At 38.4% G+C, this 24235-nt stretch overlaps 1 protein-coding gene and 1 long non-coding RNA gene across 2 annotated transcripts in view; one reads left to right on the top strand and one right to left on the bottom strand.

Annotated features, from left to right (window-relative positions):
* Positions 1-727: 727 nt before the first annotated feature.
* LOC140329663 (uncharacterized) lies at positions 728-10429 on the top strand. The gene is made up of 3 exons (XR_011920520.1): positions 728-746; positions 5599-5746; positions 10258-10429. It is a non-coding gene; the product is annotated as an uncharacterized lncRNA (long non-coding RNA).
* A 5767-nt stretch (positions 10430-16196) lies between these two features.
* Positions 16197-24235, bottom strand: part of PEX6 (peroxisomal biogenesis factor 6) — a 21770-nt gene continuing 13731 nt past the window's right edge. Inside the window, exons 13-14 of the mRNA XM_072410331.1 lie at positions 23359-23498; positions 16197-16645 (exon numbers count right to left, since the gene is read on the bottom strand). Coding sequence (XP_072266432.1) covers positions 16497-16645; positions 23359-23498 — 289 coding nt within the window. The 3' untranslated portion in view covers positions 16197-16496. The remainder of the gene's footprint in view (positions 16646-23358; positions 23499-24235) is intronic.

The raw sequence follows: 24235 nt of genomic DNA, 5'->3' as shown, positions 1-24235 counted from the left end.
TACGTACATTACTAGTATAGTAATACATTTCCATCTGAGGAAATCCTGTATAATCCTCTAATAGTAGTACTACATCCAGGTAATACTATAGCCTATGGACAATAATCCTTTAGTGTGGAGGTAATGTCTGTTTTAACTTGGGAGAGATGTATAGCACAATTAATGAAACCATTTTCGATAATATCTGTAAATCACTATAGTATTTGCAGTCCTGTGCCCCTATATAGTGAGTAGATGTGACCATTATATAGAGGCTATCCATAGTAATAGATATCATTATATGGAAATAAAAGTTTGGATTATGATTTGCATATAATTTGTATGTGATTTGTAAAAAAGTGGAATTTTGTATTTGGTGGCAGACCATGACATGGTTAAGAAGATTGGTGTGTTAGAGAAGAACCTAAACTGCCCAAATTGTAGTTTTTAGGAGGAAGATCATGGTGTGGTTGAGGAAGGTAAAAGATTTAGAACTATAACTGATCATCATATGATTGGGAGCTGTGGAGGAGGCAGAGCATGGCATGGTTGGAAGAGGGGTGGAAGTTGATGAAACAAAACTGAAGCTGATGATGCCTTGGTGACAAAAGGTTTGAAATGAAAACTACAGCAAAGTTATCTTGTCAAGAGGTGGAGGTGCGGCAGTGGATTATGGAATGTTTAGAGAGAAAGCAGAGTGGAAGCCAACTGCCGGTTTGTGGAGAGGACAAGATAGAGGACCTGACGGTGGACAAGGGATAGAGATGGTAAATGTAATTCGATTGTAGACTAAAGGAAAAATAGAATAGCGCTAAGCATGGCCATAATGGAAAGGAAAATGTAATGGTAGGTAGGCATAAGTAAGATGAATTCTGGGGCCAGGCTTTTCTTAACACTGATGGTTGGCACAGGTGCTTAATATTGATCAGAATGGATGGGATTGATAAGTAGCATAGTGCAACAGATGGTCACCCTAATCCATTAACATTTCATGAAGACCAGGTTAGTGACTTGAAGGAGAACATCAAATAACACAACTGGACACAACCCAAAAATTGACAATGTGGCTGGGTGCCATTTCTTACCATGATCCCTGTGGAATTGCAGGATTTTGATTCTGCACCTTACCAGAGACTGGTTCTGCTTTTTGTTTTTGTTATTTTATATTTGGTTTCATATGAAGTGGTGATGAATCTTTCATCAGGATTCACATGGACACATTTATTGTACAATGGTAAAACTCATGTGCAGCTCCTCCATACCCAGCTTGGGCTGTAGAGTGTGACACAATAAAGGGAAGGTACAAAGCGTGGCACAATGCAGGGGGAGGTGTGTTGCTGCAGACATTCAGAATATCGGGGCGTAAAATGCCTCACAGTGCGGAGTGGTTTAAGGTGCAGCACAAGGCAGAGGGATTTGCAACATCATAAAAACGGTGTCTAGCGATATAATGTGAATAATAAAATTACCCATAGAATAACCATGGCAGAAAACGTCCAAGTGATCCACGAACTTTGTCCCGTTTTTAATTTTTCATCTGTGAATAAATTTGTTTGTTCCAAGCATGTTAAACTTCATTTATTCTTTACTAACTCACTATCTCTGCTAGAAGTCTGATACAAGCATCAACTACTGAAGAATAATACCCAAAGAATTGGTTCTGAACTTTCTTTCTGCTTGTTTGAGGTTATGGGCAATCAAAAATGATCCCACCAACATTAAATATAAAAAGTATTCATATCACTAAAATATTTTAATGAAACAATAGTCACTAATGCCAGATAAGTATTATAGATGTGAAAGTGATAATTTTATGTGATATAAACAAAGTGGCAAAAAAGTGCACAAAGTGGACTGCAGCACCTGTGCCACCTGTATGGCCTCAAGGTGTATACTTACATGTCAGAGGTGTCTATTGCACCATTTAGAGTCTTCAAGCAATAACATATAACATCAATTAGCGAGAAGTGGCTTCCTGTTAAGGCTATTATCTTCCTTAATGATATACACACGGTGAGTAATACATAACGTGTATATTAAACATGCAGCAGGTACAATAGAGAACCCTGCCCTTGTTAGTATACAATTGAAAAGGAATAGGGAGCAAACAAAATGATAAAACACTGAGCCAGCAAGCTGAATATCTGGAGGCAGTGAGGTTCTGCAAGAACCAGACATGGTCGCTGGCTACAGGTAACCTAGGTTAGAGTGTATGTATTAGTAGGAGCGCTCAGAGAACTATGAACAGCCCCGTGTTTTGGCATTATTACAAATTTGCTAAGTTGACTGAAGATGTGGCAGACCTAGATGTTACTGCTACCAAACCTACCTAGAAAGGCCTAAACAAAGAGGCTACAATAATTTAAAGCCAAGATTACCTCAGTCAAATTGGGCAAATAAATAGTCAGAAAGGCTAGAAATCTAGAAAGTCTAATGTGAGAATAGGAAAGGTGAGTTATGAAAAGGTGACAATACCTTACCCACGTTACAAGCAAACAAATGACAAATCCAATCCTGTGCAACAACATGTCACTTGATAGATTACATTGCTTACAAATATCATCCATTTTCAAACTAATAAAACGTGTAATATGCCATTATTTATATTAAAACCACTTAGAAATGTATTTATGTTATGTTTATGTCTAAAGGTAAATATTGAATGGTGGTATTTGTACAGCAAACTGCATATAAATGCACTCCTTTATTTTATTTACTAAAAATGCAGGCTTCTCCCAGATATTGACTGCATAGAAATGTTATCATCATAGCACACAGCATTGAATGGTTTAAATGATTCTTTGTAAACACATTGCATTTATTTCTATATTTATTCTTTGCTCAATGCACCTACCTAAGATTCTGTTTAATGTTTAAAAAGCTAAAATCAAGAACAAAGAAGTATTGAATAGTATTATGCTAAAGGTACACCATAGAAAATGTAGTCTGTGAATAGAAAGTAACACAAAAGGCATATTCAGGAAGTAGAGATTCATGAGTTTTATTCTGAAGGTTGTTAGTGTTATAGCCCAGAACTTGGTGCTGGGACAATACTTAAAGAATAGAGATTTGTGATCCGTATTCTGAAAAGTCTTGTTCATGGTGCAGCACAAGGTTGGCTTGTTTAGGAATGATGTGTAGTGTAGGGTAAAGGAACCATCCATGTGTTTCCTGATGATACAAAGCAATATAGTACAATGAAGTCCTTTAAATCAATGGATTTCCCTTAAAAGATGACCTGGATGTTCAAAGCTAAGGAAATTTAAGGTACATACAAAGCCAAAACCTTTTAGTTTTGTTTTTTAGTTTTGAATAAAGTGGGGAAGGTTTAGAATCCAAGTAAAGTTTCTACTGTCCTGTAAGGGAAATCCTTGTTTCTCCATTTCCCCGTTCATTTTCTGTTGAAAAGTCAGAATTTCAGGTGTTCTCTACTAAGAAAATAAAAGTTTTGTCTTTGTTAATTGTTGATGTTGCATACAACACGCAAACTAGGGGAAGTATAAATATGTGAATTAATGATGAAGAAAAATCTGGATGGTTTGATAGATCATAGACATAATAGAAGTATGAAATTTACAGCTTCAAAAAGCAAGCATGAACTCCAGAGATGGACAAAGACACAATGCTTCCCTATACAAAGCACTGGATATATTCTGGGCTGATCAATTACTGCTAAGAATGCGGGCAATAAGAAGAAGATACTAAAAGGAAATACACTGTAGATAATCCATCCAGGGGGTATTAGATTGCTTTATGGATTAAGAATGTATTTTATGCCAGTTACAGCTCATGTTGTTTTTTAAAACTTAATGTGAAAAAAATGAGATGCAGCATATATTAAAGGGTTGTCGCTGCATCAATCCTTTTTCATTTTTGTCGGTTTCTCTACGTGCCTATCTTCTGAAAGGAAACATTTGGAAGTGAGAAGAGACTGGCAGAGAAAAGTGTGCACCTGAAGTTTGACTTCAAAAGAACTAAATTGACTCCATCGGTATAACTCACTCACTTCCAACATGCTTTGTATTACCTGCTAATAACAGAGGAGGAAAATATTGGTTCTCATTACACACAATAGGTTCATGAACCTGTTCAGTACTGAGACATAACAAACAACTGGAAAATATTGCAGCATAGTAAAAGGTTATCAGTATTATAAAAGGTGAAAGGTCTATCAGGTCCAATAACATTTCACTGGGCTGTAATATTATCCAGAATGTTGGGTAAGTCAGGACCAAAAAGGGTAAAGTTCAACTCCAGTCAAAATGTATTATTTTGTATAGAGCGAGGAACTGTTAATTATTTTTTGTGTCAAGGTTAGGGATCTTTTTCCTTCACTTAGTATCAAGAATCTCTTTAAATGGGCACACAGACACATACATTGTAGGTTTGAATAGGGTTAATATTTCTTTCTATCTTACCCTATAAAAATGATCCATATAGGGACCATGCTTCCCAATTATTCACTATAAGGTCATTGCAAAGGACAAGGTCTTTGCATCTGGAGAAAAGAAGTTTCATCTCCGGATAAGGAAGGGATTCTTCACTGTAAGGTCTGTGAAAATGTGGAATTGGCTCCCTCAGAATGTAGTATTTGCACGTCCTATTGATTGTTATAGCTAAAGCTGGATGCTTTTCAATACTCACAGAATATGACTGAGTATTACATTTTTAAGGAAAGGAAAACAGAGACTGTTGATCTAGGGAACATTTGATTCCCTCGTGGGATCAGGAAAAATCAATAAATTGAACCATGCTTTATAAGAGAATTGTTTGCCTTCTTCTGAAGCATTTATGTTACATGACTTGATCTTGGGATATGCTGGTTTGTAGTATGTGTGTCTCCCCAGTGGTTGAAGTTGATGGACTTTTATCTTACTCAACCTATGCTACTATTTTCCTGTCCCAGACACAAGTACACACCTCATTATTTGGTTAGCCTAATCCAATAAATAGAATAGAAAATGGAGGGACCCCTGGTTCACTTAGGGTCTGGAATGACCTCAGAAGAATGGAGAAGAATGTGGAAAGACTACTTAGCATCCATTATGGCTGGACTGGTATTGGGGGAGACACCCTGGTTTTAGGGGCTGAATTTTTGTAATCTGAATTTTTCCACATCACATTGAAAATTAGTATTTGCAAAACAAAATGTAAGATATATATATGTGTCCTGGGAACCGGTACCAGAGTGAAAAATCCCAGTCACTAACTTTAAAAAAAAATGATCTGCATTTATGGACGTCTTTTCAATGGTGTTCACAACATATATTAGACTCGGGACACATACCAGTAGGTGTGGGGCATATGTCCCCAGTGCTAGGGGCTACTGCTCCTCCTTATAAATGCCTAGAGGGTTGGAAGGACGCATGTAGATAGCAATCTGCTGGTCAACACCCAAATGCAGAATGTCATTTTTTATTGCACTGCAACAAAGCCCAAATCTTTAGTGTAAACCAACTGCTGACCCCAGATTGTATCATGTTTGTGCATTTTGCTGGCACTGGAACAAGTTAATTACAAGATAGCATTTCTAATGTTTTGAACACCAAGCTATTCTGTGCTACAAACATGGTTGAATGCTCGCCTCCAAATGATGTTTTTCCATTTGTCGTACATCAGGTTACCTAAAGGGACCCTCCTAAGGAGCTGGCTCACCAAATCCCGTCCGCGGCTTCTCCTGTTCATTGCTGGGTTAAAGAGACCTCAAGTCACCCTCATGAGGAGGAAGAGGATGAAACGTACCAAAGTTGCAAAGGCCACGTAAGCGGTAAATAGAGTAATGGAAGGAGGTTAGAGGGAAAACTAAGGCTATGCCAAGGGAGACCCACATCATAATCCCATCTGAGCTAGATATAGATGGATAAAGAATTTAGAAAACAGTTCAGGACTGGAAGATTTTAGGAGGAAGTTGTGATTTAAGGCATTGGATAACCCAGGTTATAAAAGAAGGAAACTGGGAGCAGCTACAAAACAGCAGACCGATGGGAGAGATTAGTAAGGTGGATCAGTTAAAATGTGCTTTAGTACTGTAAATTGCACTCATATGCTACATTCTCTTAATTCGTAGATTTTTACTCACCCCTATATGTTTGTCAGCAAAAGGCTTTATTTGATTATTTGATGGCGGCAGCCATTTTCTCTGCTGCTCAATCCAGAACCCATTCTTTGGAGCAAGGATTTCCCTTAGTGAAAATTTGTATTATTTATGTTTCTTTGTTTTTATTTTGTTTGGTATTTTTTTTAGGTTTTTAGGTGATTGAAGCGCAAAATTGCTACTTGCTGACCATCTGTTTTGGAAGTTTGGTTTGGTTCACAGCTTGCCATTGCAATATTACCCCCCCCCCCCCCCCCCCCCCCCACACACACACACACACACACACACAAAAAAAGTGTGAAAACTATGCCCCCATGCCCTGCACTCATCTATCCCCTGATCCAAAAAATACATGTCAGGGTTATACATAATATCTCAATCCCAAATGACAAGTGACAGGGAGGCCTAAAGGCAGAGGCAATAGCTTGACAGTAAAGGCCAACAGATCCCACAGTCCTGCGAGACAAAGCTGTGATAGGGCTGCACACAGAATAAAGCAACTATAGTTTCAATTTTCTTGACCAAATCTTTCCACAGCATTCACAGTAAGCAACCTTCATTATTATCTTTTCCCTGGCACAGAACAAATGATATCAGTCAATGCTCCTTCACAAATGTCTCCATACACCGCAACAGAATTGTGAGCATTTCTCTCCATCTCATGTCTTACTGAAGTTAGCTTTAGTAATTTTTATTATGTATTTCCAAGTTAATCTTAAAGCCATATAAAAAAAATGTCCCGCAGTATTTTTAGTGTGTACATTGGTAAAAGGTCCCCCATGGTTTTCTATGCAATCTAAGTGACAATAGCTTGCCTAGCAGCCTGCCAAATATTTATAACTTTGATGTAAAGTTGGTGCTTGGTGAAGTTTTTAAATACATTTGGCAGAGCAAATCATTATTCTGGGGGAAAAATAAAGACTTTATCTGAAAAAGCATATAGATCCAATGGAAACACAAGTAAACAGGCAAGTATTAGACCTTTATTCAAACAGTGCCTACAGATAAGAGATTTACCCAAATAATCATTTAATGTCCCTGAAATCTTTGGTTTGTGCCACACATGTCTACTGCTACTATTCTCTATGTGTTCTTACTTCTAAAAATCATCTAACATGTGTCACTATAAGCCCTGTAGGTCTTCCAGTTTATGAGACCTCTATAACTTGGTTGGATAAGCTTGTCAAACTATATTTATTCCTCATTCCAGCAGTTTGCTTATAATAGATATATTAATGGTTACAATATCATTTACACACAGTGGCAGGTCCACCATTTTCTGCTTCCCATTGGATTTCTACAGTTTTGAATATTGTCAATGTTTTTATCAATCCACAGTACAAATATATGTTCAGTGGTAAACTTGTTCTAATGTTCATTTTGTACAGCACACACATCAAACTAATGCAATCTCTTTGTAATTGTAGATAAATGTACTTTAACACTGATTATTGCAAAGTTACCTACAGATCCCTTAATTTTGGGTTTCCTGAAGTCTTGAAGATTTTTTTTTAGCAACTATCTGCTCGTGGACTGAAATTGCTGGACAGGCTAATCATCAACAAATATACACTGGTTTAAAATCTAAATTAGTTGTAGATAGATGTAGACAAAACTAAAGCCGCATACACACCTGCAATTATTGTGGTTGGAAAGGATCTTTCACGATCCTTTCCAACAACACAAGACTGCACGATGCATGAACGAGCTCTGTACATACAGCACCGTTCTGCTCTGTGGAGAGGGGAGGGGGAGAACGACAGAGCAGCACCCTGCTGTGCTCGCCCCCTTCCCATGCATTAAGATCGTTCGTCGTCCACCGTCTGTGGATCCGCCAGGATAGACGAGGGGCGCTGTACACACAGCCAATTCTCGCCCGATATCAGCCCTGAGATGATTAACGGGCGAGAACCATTGAACGTGTGTATGTAGCTTAAGCTAAGCAAAAACTTCTTTCTGGGGGTTTTGCAGAGCATTTTTGATCCTGGCATGCTGGCACAAAGCACATCAGCAACAAAGAAAACACCAAACCCTCTAAAGTTTAAGTTCCTTATATGCGCACTGGGGAGTTTCTATGCATTAGCACATAATCTGGAATACCTAAACCTAAGGAAGATGCTTACTTTTGTCCAGTGCAAATGCCTTTTGCTTAAGCTAAAATAGCATTAGGATTGACATTCCTTCCAGTATATTAGCTTTATCTGAATTATCTTATTAAATAAATATCTAGTTTTTGCCGGTTCAAATCTGTTAAGAAAGTCCAAAATTCCAAGGTGTATAGTTATTTTTTCTGTAAATCTTCAGGAAATATAAACAATGGCGTCACTGCACAATTCTGAATATGAAGAAGTGCAGTTATGTGAAGCTATATTATTTCTTTCAATTTCACTTGACAACTGCAACACGTTTTTTGTTTAACATGCCCAAAATTAACATTTAGGTTTTTCTTCATTGATCTGGCTGCCCCTGCTGTGGTTTGGCATCGGAGGGATAATAAACTCATATAAACACAAACAAACCATCAGATTTGAATGAAATGATATTATTAAATAATAATACACATCTTTGAAGACTGAAGGGTTGAGTAGTCATTGAGGTGGACTCCAGTCTATTAGATCTATGTTCAGGTTATGGAATCACCAATAGTAATTAGGATAATAAGATGATAAATGTTATATCAATAGTCAGAACCTTGGATAGCATGATGGTTAGAGTAAGGTGCCAGAGTTGCCTATAATAGTAAAATTGGTGTCTTCTCCTCCTGTCCTTTAGAGATCTTAGTGAAAAATGTTCAGAGAAATATTTTAGTAGGTGTGAGCTAAACTCCCTTCTCTTCAATGAAACCCTCAAGGTACCACTAAACTCTTTTGACAGTTCGATCAATCAAAAAGAAAAGGCGAATTTGACCAACTGGAAACAACAAAAATAAAAATACATGAGATACAAAGATAAAATGTCATTGGATGGAGCTCGGTCCATATATTTCAGAAAATAAATCCAGTACATGAGAAGTGTAAAGTTCTACAATTGTCTCCGCTTTATGGCCCGTAAAGACTCCAACTAACTTGCAGTGTCAGGGACAAAATATTCCTTGTAAATGACAAACTTCAGATATTACCAAAAGAACAGGAAAAATATAAGAAAGTCTTCCAAGGTAAAGTAGCCAATGAAATAAAAAGCATTGCCTGATACATTCCAGTAATTTGACATTCCTAAAAAATAATTCCCGATCTTCTCTAAAGTCCAGAATAAGGTAAAACAGCCCTTGCAAATTTTTAACATAGGAAAACCCAGGAAATAACTTTTAGGTCCTGGGGAAGTGCTGCTAATAATTTTTTATTTCTATTGTTACAAGTAAACATCAAATTAGAATAAAAGAATAATGAAAATAATAAGGAATGTTTCACATTTAGTGTATGTCACAACGACGGATGATACATCAATATTATTTTTAGCAATATTGGAATAATAATAAAAAATAATATTAGCACATTACTTTGGTGGTTATAGAGGAGCCATGTTAATCTGGTGATCAGTGGAAATAGGGCCCCAATACATTGTTGGTCAGTGGCCAGTATGAAGAATACTCCTTATATTGGTGGTCAATAGGAAAAATACCCCTCTTACAGATTGGTAAAAAGATCAGTAGCATCAAAGGTTACTATTCTGAGTCAGAAATTGCTCAAGGAACTCCTGGCAACTTCTGTAGGAGTCCTGGTTAAAAAAGCTGCAGGATAAACACAACATTACTATGTGACTGACTCTTCACGGTTAGTTTGGAATGTCCATTCCATCATACACAATGAAAATGTCCATTACCATTCCTTTCTATGTCCATTGTCCATGTTACAATGCACATTGAGGGTTCACATTAGCTGGTACAGTTTTTTCATACAGAATGAATAATGAATAGGTGGTAATCTCCAAAAGGCAAAAATGCATAGCACAATCTGAAAGTATTATTCAGCAAAAAAAAAACAAAACATGTCAAATTATGTTTACTACTGCCAAGGTTTTTTGCGTATAAATATAAGCTATATATTAATATTATATGAAATTACAGATCTTTGCTTGTATACAAAATATGTCTTAGCAAAGTTCTCTGGCTGTTGATAACTAGTGTGCATGATTATTGTTATATTTGTTATACCACGTATGGTCTCAGCACAGCATTGTCTCTGCAGAGTGAGTGCCCGCTCCCCCCATTTTCCGGAGGAAGTGCTGGCAAGGCCTCGGGGAGATGTCTGCAGCTGGCACCAGAAGACCAGAAGAGAAACCTAAAGGAAAACTGCAGCCTGGACTTGTCATTCTCAAACCTTTGTCTGAAACCCAAATAATACAGTCCTATTCTATGTACTTCAGCCTAAGAGGAGTTATTACTGCGTGCTGCAAAGGGTGGGCTTTTCATACTGTGGGGGCATTATGGTGTTAGAAGATCATGTATCTAATGTCAAAGATTAAAGTTTATTAGGGCGCCTACATAGAGGGCAAAAAGCCGTGCCAGAAACAAACTGGACTTGGCATAAAAACTATCAATATTTCAGTTGGTGCTGTCAATATTTTGCAAGACTAAAACCCCAAAATGTGTTAAAATACTTAACATGCTTTTCCCGATTCCTTTTGAAAAGTGTAGGCAATACATTTACAATGCACCTTTCCTATATATATATTTTTATAACTATTTGCTGTAATATTTCTGAAGTGCATAGCAGCACAACAGTATCCCCGATCTTCCAAGCCACATTGAAACTATGCCTGAAGTGTTTGGTTGAGGCAGTGCCAACACACTACATCCATTCAGGCTGAAGGAACTGGAAGAATGGTGCCTGGAATCCAGGTTTGAGGGCCTACTTCATCTTCGCCCTACAATCCAGCACCATACCAGATTTTAAGGACTGGTGTTGCATCTAATACAATTGCTTATTAAAGAACATACATAATAAACTACAATTTCCAACTTCTATGTAACAATGCAGACAAAGAATATTTACCAACATCATGTGTTATAATAGAAAACAACCTACCCAACCTACCCAACTCCTCTGAAACCTTATTTAGAGTTGTGCCCGTAAGTTTGTGCATTGGAGATGATCAGGACATAATACAATGTAAGAAAATGTGTTAATGGAAAGAAAAACGTTTTGCTAATTTAATTCACAGATAAACAAGCTACATATCAGTAATTAGGAGGAAAATAGTAAACAAAAGAAATAAGCAGAAAACAATGGGCGGTATTCTGCATTGTGCTGAGGGATAATAAGATTGAGGTCAACTGTTCAACATTCATCAAAATATATATGGAAGTCTTATAAAAACTTAATCCAATGCTAGCCAGTAAGACCACAGACACTTGAATTGTCCAGCATATCACATGTAAAGTTTTAGCACCAATCAGAGGTACGAGAAGTCCACATGAAAGGAAGAAGTATTGTCTAGGATAAGTCTGCTGGGGCACGATTCTCCATAAATGTACATTCCATGGTACAGAGAACAAAAATGATTTTGGAAAAGAAGAAAACAAAAGGCGGGGTGGTATAAAGCATAGCTATGAAATATTTATATTGTTTGCTATGGATTTTAGAATCAAAACTGGAAAACGCAAGTTTCTGTGCATAATTCATCCCTTATCCAATGTGGCCATCTTTAAATAAATGATCAATCTAGAAACATAGACTCCATTTCTATTCACAATGTTTGTCCTGCTTCTGGAACTTTAGGACAATAAGTCATCATTTACATTTTATTAAAGAAGGTCTTTTGTACATTACGGATTGTGCCAATATGGATTCATCTATTACAGAATAGAAGGAGCATCAAGGGACCCGCAAGATCCAAAAGAGGAAAGGAGTTTCAGAGAGATAAAGAGAAGGTTGCACATGAATCATGTATCTTTAGTTAAATGGTAACAAAGAATATCAGACTACGGTCTCAATGTGGACTCAATATCCAAATGTATTATGATTCACTGGAACATTTAAGCTACAGACAAACACTCTTCTGTGATTTTCATTCTGGTTTTAATGGCCAAAGTAAATTACGGGCAATTTAACTGCAACATTTTGCCTATAATACTCCTAATGACGAGCTGTCATCTCACAAATAAACTCTTTTATGGAGTTCAGGGACTGACTATACACAGAAATGGAGTACCCACAAAAAATGATAGCCACACATCACAAACTACAGATAAAACTAATAAACCCAACCCTAGCTGCACTGACAATTCTGAGCATGAAAAAAACATACAGATGAAATGCTGGCAGATTTAAAACCACCATTTCCTCTGGGTATGCTTGGAAAGTTACTAAATGTCTTCAACATTAAAAGAACAAGTCCAGCTGAATGTGTCTAACTAGAAATACAATGCTCTGGATAAATGAGAACCTTTAGAGATATCTGGTTATGTGTGCTGGAGAACTTTCTGGAGCCAGATTTGCAAGTCACCTACACAATAAAGCTTTAGCTGGCATTTTCCAAGCCTTTTCTATTGTTGTCCTAGTATGCACAACCTCATGACTTACTGAAACTAGAAAAACTGGCTCCTGAATGTTGCTTTATTTTGTTCAGCAGTGATGCATGTGTGTGGCTTTAAATGAAAGCTTGTTCAATACAAACGATGAGTGAGTAACTTAAAGTGTATCTGTCATTTTCACATTTCAGCTTATTAGTATTTGGATGTGATGGCTGATTTACCTAATGTTTAGACTTTGTTTCCTTTTTCACCTAATATTCCTGTGAATAACAAGCATACTGGTTTGCTTTATCTATGAAGGAGAATTGTTGGGATTAGTCTATGCTCTTGATTTGGACTACAAACAAGTCTTCCTCTTCTTATATCCATTACATTGGGAAGGCAGGGGAAAATTAGGACAGAAGAGAACAAGGTCGGTGGTTTCAGTTTAACTCGCATAAAGATATGAGGACACAAGATTTGTCAAGATGTAAAGATCAACAAGGATTTTCTGTACTTGCAGAAAATGTTTTCGAAGGAAAAATGAAGACTAATGCAATCACCACATCCAAGAACCGATAGTCTACAATATACAGTTAGGTCCTTAAATATTTGGATAGAGACGTTTTCTCCAGGCCTTTTATCTGCTTACTTCATAATGACATAACAAAGGAATTGCCCACACCGGCCCATGAAATAACCTTTGAGTCAATTGTCCAATTACTTATTACCCCTGAAATGAAGTGATTGTGTAATAAAGGATTTAGTTCCTCACATTTTTATGTTGTTTAACAACACTGAGTTAAAGCTAAAAAGTCTGCAGGTCAACGGCATCTGAGTTGTTTCATTTAAAATTTGTGGTAATGTACAGAACCAAAATTAAAAAAAAGTTGTCTTTGTACAAATATTTAAGGACCTAACTGTAAAAAACTATTATTGTGTCTGGATGTCCTATAAGCTGTTGTTGATCATGAAACTCTAATGATCGGGCCTATCATTAAAAACCAGCCCTGGATATAATAGATAGTAGTTGGTATTACCTCCTCTGAGAACCCTCTTAACTTTAGATAGCATTGGACAGAAGCCACAGGTTTTGCAGTAGTGGAAAGCTACATCCCTAAGAAATTGTTCATATATCAATTTTAGGGAAACTGCTGAACATACAAACATCCTTAATGACATTTATTAAAACTAACCTAAACCCATTCTTTGGTATTAAACAAGTTCTCAACACATACCTTATGGACCCTCTACATGTCCATTTCCAATCCTTGACTTACTGAAAAATTATACATAATTAAAACTTGTTGATGTTTTCAACATATTTAACCTGGCAAACATTAGATCTTCAGTTAATTAGTGCCTGCAGAAAATGGTGAGGACATATGGAACTGTCATATTAGTGTATTAGCTTTCATGAAAGAAAGTACTAAAAATGTGCAAATTTTTGTCTTGAAAAAAGTAAGTACACCCCTACATCAGATGGTTTATATTGGATGCTGTATAAAGGAAAACAAGCCAGCATTGTGAAGCTGGTAACAAAAATTGTATAAAATATACCCATAATAGGTGTAATGTAATAAAACAAAAATCAGCATAGTGTCATTGATATGGTCCATACCAGTTTATAAAGCCATGTCTCCACAAGTTCCTTGTCTCCAGAAATTTTGGGACCGGTACCATGCAGTTTGCAGTTTCCATTGAATGGTTGGTGGACTTTAGTGGATTTGAATATTCCTCTAACTTTCACTTAATTTGAAAAACTTTAAAACCTTTTCTATCCAAGAAGAACAAGTAGTTTGCTACTGAACATATACCTAAAAAAAACAGGACGGCTCCAACCATATCCACCTGTAAATCATCACTGGCCTCCCTCAGCCGTTACAGTAGATAAAGTCTCCTTTCTTCTCTCATCATCTCCGTCTACTACATGTCCACTTGTCCCAATTCCCTCTGATCTACTCCGTGCCCATTCCTCCACCCTGGCCCCTGCCCTACCCCCTGAAAATAAGCCCTAGAGCATATTTTGGCCTTCAAAAAAAAATAAGACAGTGTCTTATCATCGGGGAAACAGGGTAGATTGTAAGCTCTTCAGGGCAAGGTCCTCTCCTTTTCCTGTGTCACGGTCTGTATTAGTCTGTCATTTGCAACCCCTGTTTAATGTACAGCGCTGCATAATATGTTGGCACTATATAAATCCTGTTTAATAAAAATAATAATGAGTTTGGTTCTGCTTTTGGGGGCCAAGGCCATAATTACTTTTTCAACAGTTCACCATCACATCTACTGATAATTTTGTTGACTAAATGACTAAAAAGGTATATAATAAATATACTCATGTTTTTATTTAGGTATATCAACCTTAACTGCAAGCACTGTTTGCATGAAGATTTAGCAACTGCCTGTTTTATTCGTGAAAAAAGTAAATTGTCATGGGATATATATTGGTTTTTAGATGATTGTCACTCTAGTAGTAAGTATGATAAAAAAAAATAATTGTTAATCATTGGCTTTTTTTTCAAATCACTTGCTGAATAGCACAAAAACTGTATTCCAAGTAAACATTCAGTAAACTGGTAGTATTAGAGTCATCTACAGTCCAAAGTAGTACTTTTGATAATAAATTCTTCAAACAGAAAATAAACTCCTTCATCTATTGGTGAAGAACATAAACTCCTATCCTGCAAAGCTTTTACCTTTTATATTGATTGTTTGAAACATGTAGTAAGCATTCTGCCATATTGTGCAGTATGGGCCAGGACCACATAGGTTGAATTTACTAGAAGAAAGTAATTCCTCTCTCTGCCTACTATTTGTCTGAACCCATTCTTTCCCATTTTAATCTATGGGGCTTGCTGCCACACTCTTCTCACTGTGTAAGTGAAGGGGGTACCAACACACTCTGTGCACAGAATAGGAGTGATTGTGCCATAATTCGGTTGCAAGTCTTTTGACCTGTATCACAGTACCAGCAAGTTACAATCAGATCATAAGGATAAACTAAAGATAGAAGTATTCAGAAAAAAAGATAATACACCGTGATGCCATGATGCAGATCCATCGTATGCCTAGGTTTTGTTTTTCAGTTAGATGAACATACATATTCCAATTTTGTTCCCCTTAACATTTTGTTGTACAGTTAAAACATGAGAAAATGTAGAACTTTAAAAAGTACTCTCCTGCGGGATTTAGGAATTCACCAGGTAGTATATGCTCAATCCATGTTCTGAATCCTCTAGGAATGCTGCAGCAGTCAGCATGGAATGCTTGGAAACCAGACAAAAGATGAGAAATCTGTGATATGATGAGGACCTGTCTATGGAAGTGTCCTACTTCAAGAGGAAGATACATCAATCTGGAATAAGCAGTCAGTTCACAAGTAAATGATTGCATCCATTTTAATTCTTTACCATCATTAAGGGATAAATGTGAGAGATGCCTTACAAACAGTGGGAGAACAGACGTGTTTATAAGTACATTTGTCAGTAATAATAAAACAAAACTTCTTGTCTGTATTCTGTAAATTCCTAATTCCCTCAATCCTTCAGGTATTGAAGAGGAACAAAGAAAGGCATGTTTGAAATTTAGGCTACAGTGAAAGGAAAATTTCCCTAACTTGTGGCGTCCTGTTATCTAAGAATGGAACTCTGAGGGCAGGTTAAAGAAAAAAAAGGGCCATAGTTTGGTGAACACAGTCCAACACCAAATGACCCCCAAATAATAACACCACCTCAAACTGAATGATTACCCTGAAAATTCCTACATACTTGCCTGCCAAATCCTGAACACTTACTTTGCCTCAATCTAAATATTTACCTTGTAATTACCTAAACACAATGCAACAAACGAAAGGGAATGTGCAGTACATATACACCAGTGGCTTATTTAAAACAGCGGTGTAATGTTTTGCTTTTAGTGTTACAAAGTAATTATTGAGGATCACAGAATTCCGTTCAGCAGGGAAATTGTCCCTTATAAGTCAGCAGATGAGGCAGAAAACTGTCTCCGAATCTTTTCATAGCGCTGTAACTCCTGATGTGATACGGATGGTTGGAGACGACCAGCGGCCTGCAGGAAATGCTCCATGTGCAGTACCAGCTCAGTGGAATGCTCCATGGCACCTGAGAAATAAGAACACAAGAATCATAGAGTAACAATATAGTATCTACTTCTGCCACCTGATTCCATAGGTCAATGAGACATTGAAACATTACCTAAGTAAAAAAAAAAAAAAAAAGTTACAAACTTACCTCTCAGTCTAAATATATTTCTAATCATATTGTCTAGAGCAGCCAATTATGCCTATATTTCCATTATCACCCAATCCAAGAGCTAGATTTCTAAAAAGGCCACCTATGCCTAGGATATCAAGGTAACGAGGTCCCTGTTTGATTGGCTACCCCGCACATTAGGGTAAGAGTCTGAGCTTTCATATCCCTTGTTCTATCAAAGCTGCCTCCTGAAATCAAGCTACCTGGGGGCATCACATTACAATGACGAGATTGGCGGCACGGTGTAATAGTGTCGCGTCTGTAAAGGCTGCAAATCTTCTAAACGGTTGGTCTTAATGACTTTGCGTCCCATTTCAGCTCCTCAGCAAAAAAAATGTCATGTTTTGGGATCTAAGAAGGAAAATAATTTGTCATAGACTTCATCTTGTTTGTAGCCTCCATTTTGTAGCAGAATCATCCATGAGAAATAGATTAAGAAATCCGACTGCATTGTGGGGGCAAAGAGCGGGTCCTTCTATATGTCTATTAACCAAAGTATCAATAATAACAGTAACAAAGTAAATGAAGACCTGGGGGGTGAAATGAGAGAGCCCGGACATCAGGGCCAGAAATTGTTTAGGTCACTTTTCACTTTGCCATTCAACTACTGAATTTTGTATAAATAACATAATTTCCTCTAAATAAGTCCGAACAGCAACTCTATAGATCAAATGGTGTCTGTTGTCTTATGATCCTAATTTTAACCTAACAGCTGACGTTTCTTTAAGAAATAGATACATTTTTCCTTGATATTTGGTGCTGAAACTTCCAGGATGGACCGATGATGATTGGACCAGCGCCTCAGTAACTGCATTGGAGCTAACAGAACATGCCCCAGCCTGCAGGTAAGACTATTCAGCCACTGCTCCTGGGACCCTTTAATTGTACAAGAAAATTGTGGACCCCAGGGGCCAGTTCCATAGCAAGGAGCATCAAGCTGGGGCACCTATATTTTTATTTGTCAGCTCACAAAACTATAAATGTCATACAAAGCTAACCTAACTGCTTCCCTTCTTTAAACAAGGAAAAAGTGGGGGACACTAGTGGCTAACACCCCCCAAAATGTAATCACTATGGCATTATTAGAACATCTACCTTTTAAAACACACTGTGCCCTGTCACACATAACTGTCCGCTTCCCTTTCTATTGAACCCCATTTCTCTCTACCGAGAAGGTAAAGTAAATGGAGAAAGTGGGGGACTCTTGTCGCCAACATCCCTATTGCACCATAAATACAATTCTAATGATCATACTGTGCTACCCTGTCTCACATAACCACTTGCCTTTAATTAAACCCCAAATTCTCTGAAGCGAAGGTAACAAAATTTAGTAACGTGCACCTCCCCTTTGGGCTAATCTAGAAGAATCTTTGGTGACCATTGCAGAGATAATGGGGATAAAAGTTGGTCCCCGGATTTGAGAATATGCATTGTATAGGACGTGAGCAGGTAGCAATATTTGACAGGCCAACACTATTTGATAGCTTTAGTTTTGTATGTTTTATGCTTCCAAGAGAGAAGGGGTGGGGGATACAAACTCCTGACTTAGGGGAGAATAAAAGTATAAATTAGGTCCTGCATAATGCACCGCACACTGATCTTTTCATTTAATTTCTCCCATCAACTGTAACCCTCATAATAATGCTTTTCACTTACTGTAATTTCACAATCACATCCTCAACTTTCCCATGTACCGTTACCCAGTCACATCATCTCCTCTCTCAGACACATGACTTGTTTCCCTCATACAGGGCGATATTATTATGCATTATTTATATAGCGCCAACATATTACGCAGCGCTGTAATCTTTAGCTTTCCCCCCTCCAATTGTTTCGTAACCATTTGATCACAATTATATTTACCCTTTCAACCCAAGCAAAAAATAAAGATCTGATCCCTCTATGTGAACTCCTTCACCTTACCTCCATCTACCATGACCTCCCAATCTCCCCCATCCACTGTGACCAATCCACCTGGCCTTCACCATCTATGGAGACCCCATTATATGAACTTCACTTCAACTATTTGTATAATATTCTAAAAGCCACATTCTTCATACTGTGATAAATCATACATTTAAACTGAACGTCATTTGTTTTGCCTTATTAAACATAATTTATGTTTAATGCTGGAAGGCCAGGCGGGATTTATTAAGTGCTGCTTGACAGGAAAGAGAAAAGCTTGAAACCATAAACTATGAGAACAGTCTGTCTAATCTACTCAGAAATGGAGGATCATAAAGGTTGGGTTCCTTTAAGGGAAATAGTAGCTATATCCAGAAAATGAAGAGAGCTTTTCTGAACTGGAGTGAGACAGAAAACATATGCTGGTTGGGGTGTAAAGGCAAAAAATATCTGAGGCAAATGGTCTCTGAAATAAAAGAGACCTCTGTCATTCAAACCTGGGCTTCTACAACCACACTAATAAAGACTAGTAGTTTGCCATCTTGCCCAAGATGATCTAGTAGATCCCATAAAGGGAAAATCTCCCAAATTCCATCAGAATGTTGCATTGTAATGCTCTGGATTTAAACTGCAACTGTCTACTATCAGATCAAGAACTATCATGCAAAAGGTGAAAGATGGAAGGACCTGAGGTAATAACACCTTGGCCTGGGCTGTATATAGGGATTATATGAAACTTCAGCAGTGATAAATATCTAGGGTGTCGATGCGAGGCCGAAGGGCAGGGCCATCAACTGCTAGTCTAGGGGCCCCAGTGCAAACTGAAAGAAAGACTGGTGGGCCAGAAATACTGGGACATAGAATTATACATTATCCACTGAAGCAAAGAAGTCTTTCTGTTAAAGGGACAGTAATAGAACTGTGAAAGTTGAATTTAAAAAGTTTTAAAATCATTCTGCCCTAGGGAATAATGAGAATGCGTTAGAGGTCTCAATAAAGATGTGGTAACCTGTACAGTAATAAATCTTCAGTAGAGAATTAGATATTAGATTAAAGATTAGACTACAGCTGATGCCTGAAACACCAAGACCACAGCCAGAGAAGACATGAAGCTCCGTGAACTACAACACCCATGATGTTACAATGGGACTGACCTATGTTGAATGTGTGTAATTTTGCTACCAATGATTAATATTTATCAGGATTGTATGTGACTTTTGACATTTATAACACCTCTGCCAAAAAAACCCAGTCTCTCTTTTTCTCTACTGACAATTTATTTATCGCATTGATTTGGGGTTGGCAGCATCTAAATGAAGCTCAGGAAGGATTAGTTACTTGCTTATTTTCTGTAACCTGTATGGGGATGCAGATTATAAACTTTACTGAGCAGGGTCCTCTCCTCCTCCTGTGTCACTGGCTGTCATTAGCAAGCCTTATTTATTGTACAGCACTGCGTAACATGTTGGCGGGATGCTGAGAAGTTCCTGGCTTTGCCCCTTCCGGATGAAATAGAATAATGAGTGTGGGGGCATATGACAGCCCAATATCTTAGTATGTAACTGTTCAAATATCAGGTCTTTGCGATTCATAAAACTTTTTTTCCTTTTAGTGAGAAGCTTTGAGGCAAAGGCACAAGCAAGTTATAACCTGTATTTAGTTAACCTAAATACAGGTTATAAGCAGAGTATTTTTCTGTTTACTCCGACAGTTTTCCTTTTGACCTGAAGGTGGGGTTGAAGTACCAGGCTGAATGACAATGAGCTTCTTGGCCTGGTGGGGGAGCTAAAGAGGCCTGGGTATGATCAGGTGTACTGTCTCAGCTAAAATGCATCCTGGAAATTAGACTGGAGATATAAACTCCCAGCCTGCTTTTTCATGCGACTCTGTCTTGGCTGGTGAGTTGGGAGGAGGTCCAGGGTGAACTATGAGTAAAAGATACAGACTTTGTTGGAAAAGCTGTATGGTTAGGGCCTTAGAGTACTTAGTGTTATTAAAAGGATCTAACAGTGAGTTAGGGCCCAAGTGCTGGGGGAAAGATTTGGGGGAATAGTGGAGGGATATTTCAACTTGGACAGAGGGGGGTAGGACAGGTAAATAAGGTGGCTGGAAGGTTAGTCAGGGGTCAGACACTAGTGGAGGGTGGATTGGGGATAGTTGGGGGGAGGGTTATGGATAATTGTAAGGAGCTTCCCATGTTACAAACAAACATTGGATTGTCATTATTCACTTTGAGATCATTACAAAGAACAAGAGGGCACTCTTTGCATCTGGAGGAAAAGAAGTTTAAGCTCTGGATAAGGAAGGAATTCTTCACTGTAAGGTCTGTGAAAATGTGGAATCGGCTCCCTCAGGAAGTAGTTTCAGCATCGGCCAGGCTATTTTGCCTGTTTTTGTGTGTAAATAGTATTAGTGAATAAAAACCCTTGTTGCACAGATAACCTGCTGGCCCGGTTTCCTGTTTGAAACACCCTCCGTTGCTACGGGCAATCTCCTAGATGTCACAAACACTGGGGGAGAAGTGTCCTTCCTACAGCACTGTCAAACCCTGGATATCTCGTTTCAAGAGTGAGCATTTCACCGTTAAAGGTGAGCCCCGCAGTCGGCACCCCCAAACCTCAACTGACCTGGCAACCTGCGATGTCCATGAGCTGATTATTGAGGACTGGCGAATATCCGCCAAAAAGATAGCCCAGATACTTGATATCCCACAGGGGCATGTTGGGTTTGTTATCACCACTATCCTAGACATGGCAAGCTTTCAGCGAAGTGGGTGCTGAAATGTTAGAACAGTGATCAGAAGAAGGAAAGAGTTGAAGCATCACAAGCAGTTTTGGCCCATTTTGAAGCTGCACAGGACTTTTTGGCTAGGTTAGTGACTGAGGATAAAACCTGGCTCCACATCTATGATCCTGAAACCAAGGAACAGTTAAAGTAATGGCGCCACAGCGGGTCTCCGCGGCCGAAGAAGTTCCGAACCCAGAAATCGGCCATAAAAGTCATGGCTTCCGTTTTCTGGAACAAAGACAGTATTCTGTTAGTGGACTACCTACCTCAGGGTTCTAGTATCACCGGACATTATTATGCTTACCCCCTAGACCAGCCGAAGGAGGCAATTAAGACGAAATGCTGTGGAAAGTTGACCAAGGGGGATCCTTTTTTTGCAGGGCAATGCACCTGCACACATGTTCAACGTTGTGGTTGCTAAATTGAACACCCTGGGTTTCCAACTGGTCCACCATTCCCCCTTCTCACCTGACCTGGCCCCTTGGGAATATTATCTGTTCCCCAATTTTAAGAAACACCTGAAGGGGCAACGTTTTGAGGACCGACGTCAATGATGCTGCTGAGAACTGGTTTGTGGACCAACCAAAGGACTCTATTTGAACAGTCTAGAAAAGCTGCAACTACGCTGTACCAAGTGCATTGGTCTCAGGGGGGAATATGTGAAATAAATGTGTTATTTCATAACTCTGGCTCTCTTCTTTCTGGGCAAAGCCAGGAACTTCCCGGAACCCCTTCGTATAAATACTGTTGTCTGCAAGTCCAACAACATTCCCCCACTCTGGAAAATGGGGTTGCACATACATGCAGAAGAAGGCATCTCTGGTCATTTGGAGGACTCTGAAAAGCAACTTTTCCAGGAGGACCTAAGCATTCTGTCCTAGATGATCCTAGCAGGGATGAGGCAGGTGAGCAGAATTGAAAATATGTTTCTTTGCAGAGAAGGTGGAAGACTTGGCACTCTTGGTTCCTCTAGGATTCTTCCACTTGAGAAGATGTGTGGTCTTGTTTCCAAATAGCAACCTTACTGATAACATTAAAAGCCAATCCAAAAGGGTGGTTCCTTTCAAAGACCATAAAGAGCAGGCGCACATTTCAGAGGCAGCTTTTAAAGTCCTACCCTAATCCTAACCACAGTGCCCTAAAAACATGTATAGTGACAGAAGGTTGGTGTGGGAGATAAACTGGAGTTTGAGGAAAACATCACAGATAGTTAAAGCTACAAACCATTTTCTCCACAACTTCCGTCAATAAAATATCTGCTGCTATATTAGCGATAACTTCTTTAAGGCCTTTTCACCAATATTGCATAGTTTGCCCTCAAGGGACAAGTTCATTAGGCAGAGACTAAAGAAACTTGGTGTCAGAAAATGGTTCAGAGCTACTAATACAGTGGGCAAATAATATAAAGCATCTGCAGGCAGAGGTGCCGAAGAGGTGATTGTGTAGTCAAATTAATATACACAAAGCAAAGGGCAAGGGAGTTAGGAACGTTTGGTACAGCGACACTGGCCCTCCTCTGTCAAAGAAATATTGTGAATGGCGAAAAAGCAGCTTAAAGCACAGGGCAGGGCAAAGCAAGAGAAGCCTCGGGTGTTTACTAACTATAAACAGCTAGAAAAGAAGGAACTGATCAGAATTCCCATTCAGTCAGGTGCAGCAGCCAGCTTGCAAAAAACGCCACCAAAAAGGTAATGTCAGTGCTCAGCCCTACAGTGTTAACCCTTTCCACATCAAGAATGAGAAAATGAATGGTACACAGTGATCTAAAAAAACAGTACACAAAAAAAAACTACAGACTATACAGTAAAAAAAAAGAAAAAATAATGCATAAACCTGTGCACCACTTTTTCACCACATAAGTGTCCACTCACCTTCCTGCAGGTGTTGAATCTTCTCTTTAATTGCCACCATCATGGCATCAGAACACAGAGAATAAAGGTCCGCTCCAGTCAGGGCAGAGGGACAGTATTCTAATACAAGAGACAACTCCACTGATGGGTCCAGACAGAATCTACAAAACATAAAGGTAAATAGAAAATAATCTAAACCCATTTTCAACTCAAGTGAGAATAAAAATTGTAGCAGGTAGGCAGCATGTTGGCGCTCCGGCCTTTGCAGCCCCAGGTCCCAGGTTTGAATCTTGGCAAAGACGTTATCTACATTGAGTTTGTAGGTTCTCCCTGTGTTTGTGTGGGCTTTCTCTGGGTACTCCAGGTTCCTCCAACTTCCCAAAAACATGTAGTTAGGTTAACTGGCTTCCTGCCAAAATTGGCCTTTAGAATGTGAGCCCCTTAGTGACATTATTATAGGCTTTGTACGGTGCTGTGTAATATGTTGGCGCTATATAAATATCAAACAATAATAATAACACTGGTCAACAAACATTTTCTTGCCAAACAGATTAAATTCATTTTAGGTTATGTCTGATGCACAGATTTCCTGTGAAGGAAAAGGAAAAATATAAATGGATCTGGAAGTATGGTATGGGTCTTGCTAGATTAGTTTTTGAAATAATGACCTCAATAATAACCTAATAGAAAACAAATGAAACATGAAAATTAGGCAAAATTAAACTAGATATGCCTACGTATACAAAATTACATTTGTGGCATAATGTCAGTATATTGTATATTCAGTATATTACAGAACTAATCACACAGAAGTCATTGATAAGCTGAGTTTGTATGATTTCTGCTGATAGGACGGCTCCAGCAGTATTCTGCCATCATGTGTCTCTCCCATCTGATA

This window comes from Pyxicephalus adspersus, chromosome 4 (genome assembly GCF_032062135.1).
Source record: "Pyxicephalus adspersus chromosome 4, UCB_Pads_2.0, whole genome shotgun sequence".
NCBI classification, from domain to species: domain Eukaryota; kingdom Metazoa; phylum Chordata; class Amphibia; order Anura; family Pyxicephalidae; genus Pyxicephalus; species Pyxicephalus adspersus.
The sequence above is the reverse complement of the archived record's forward strand: the minus strand, read 5'-3'. Positions and strand labels throughout refer to the sequence as shown.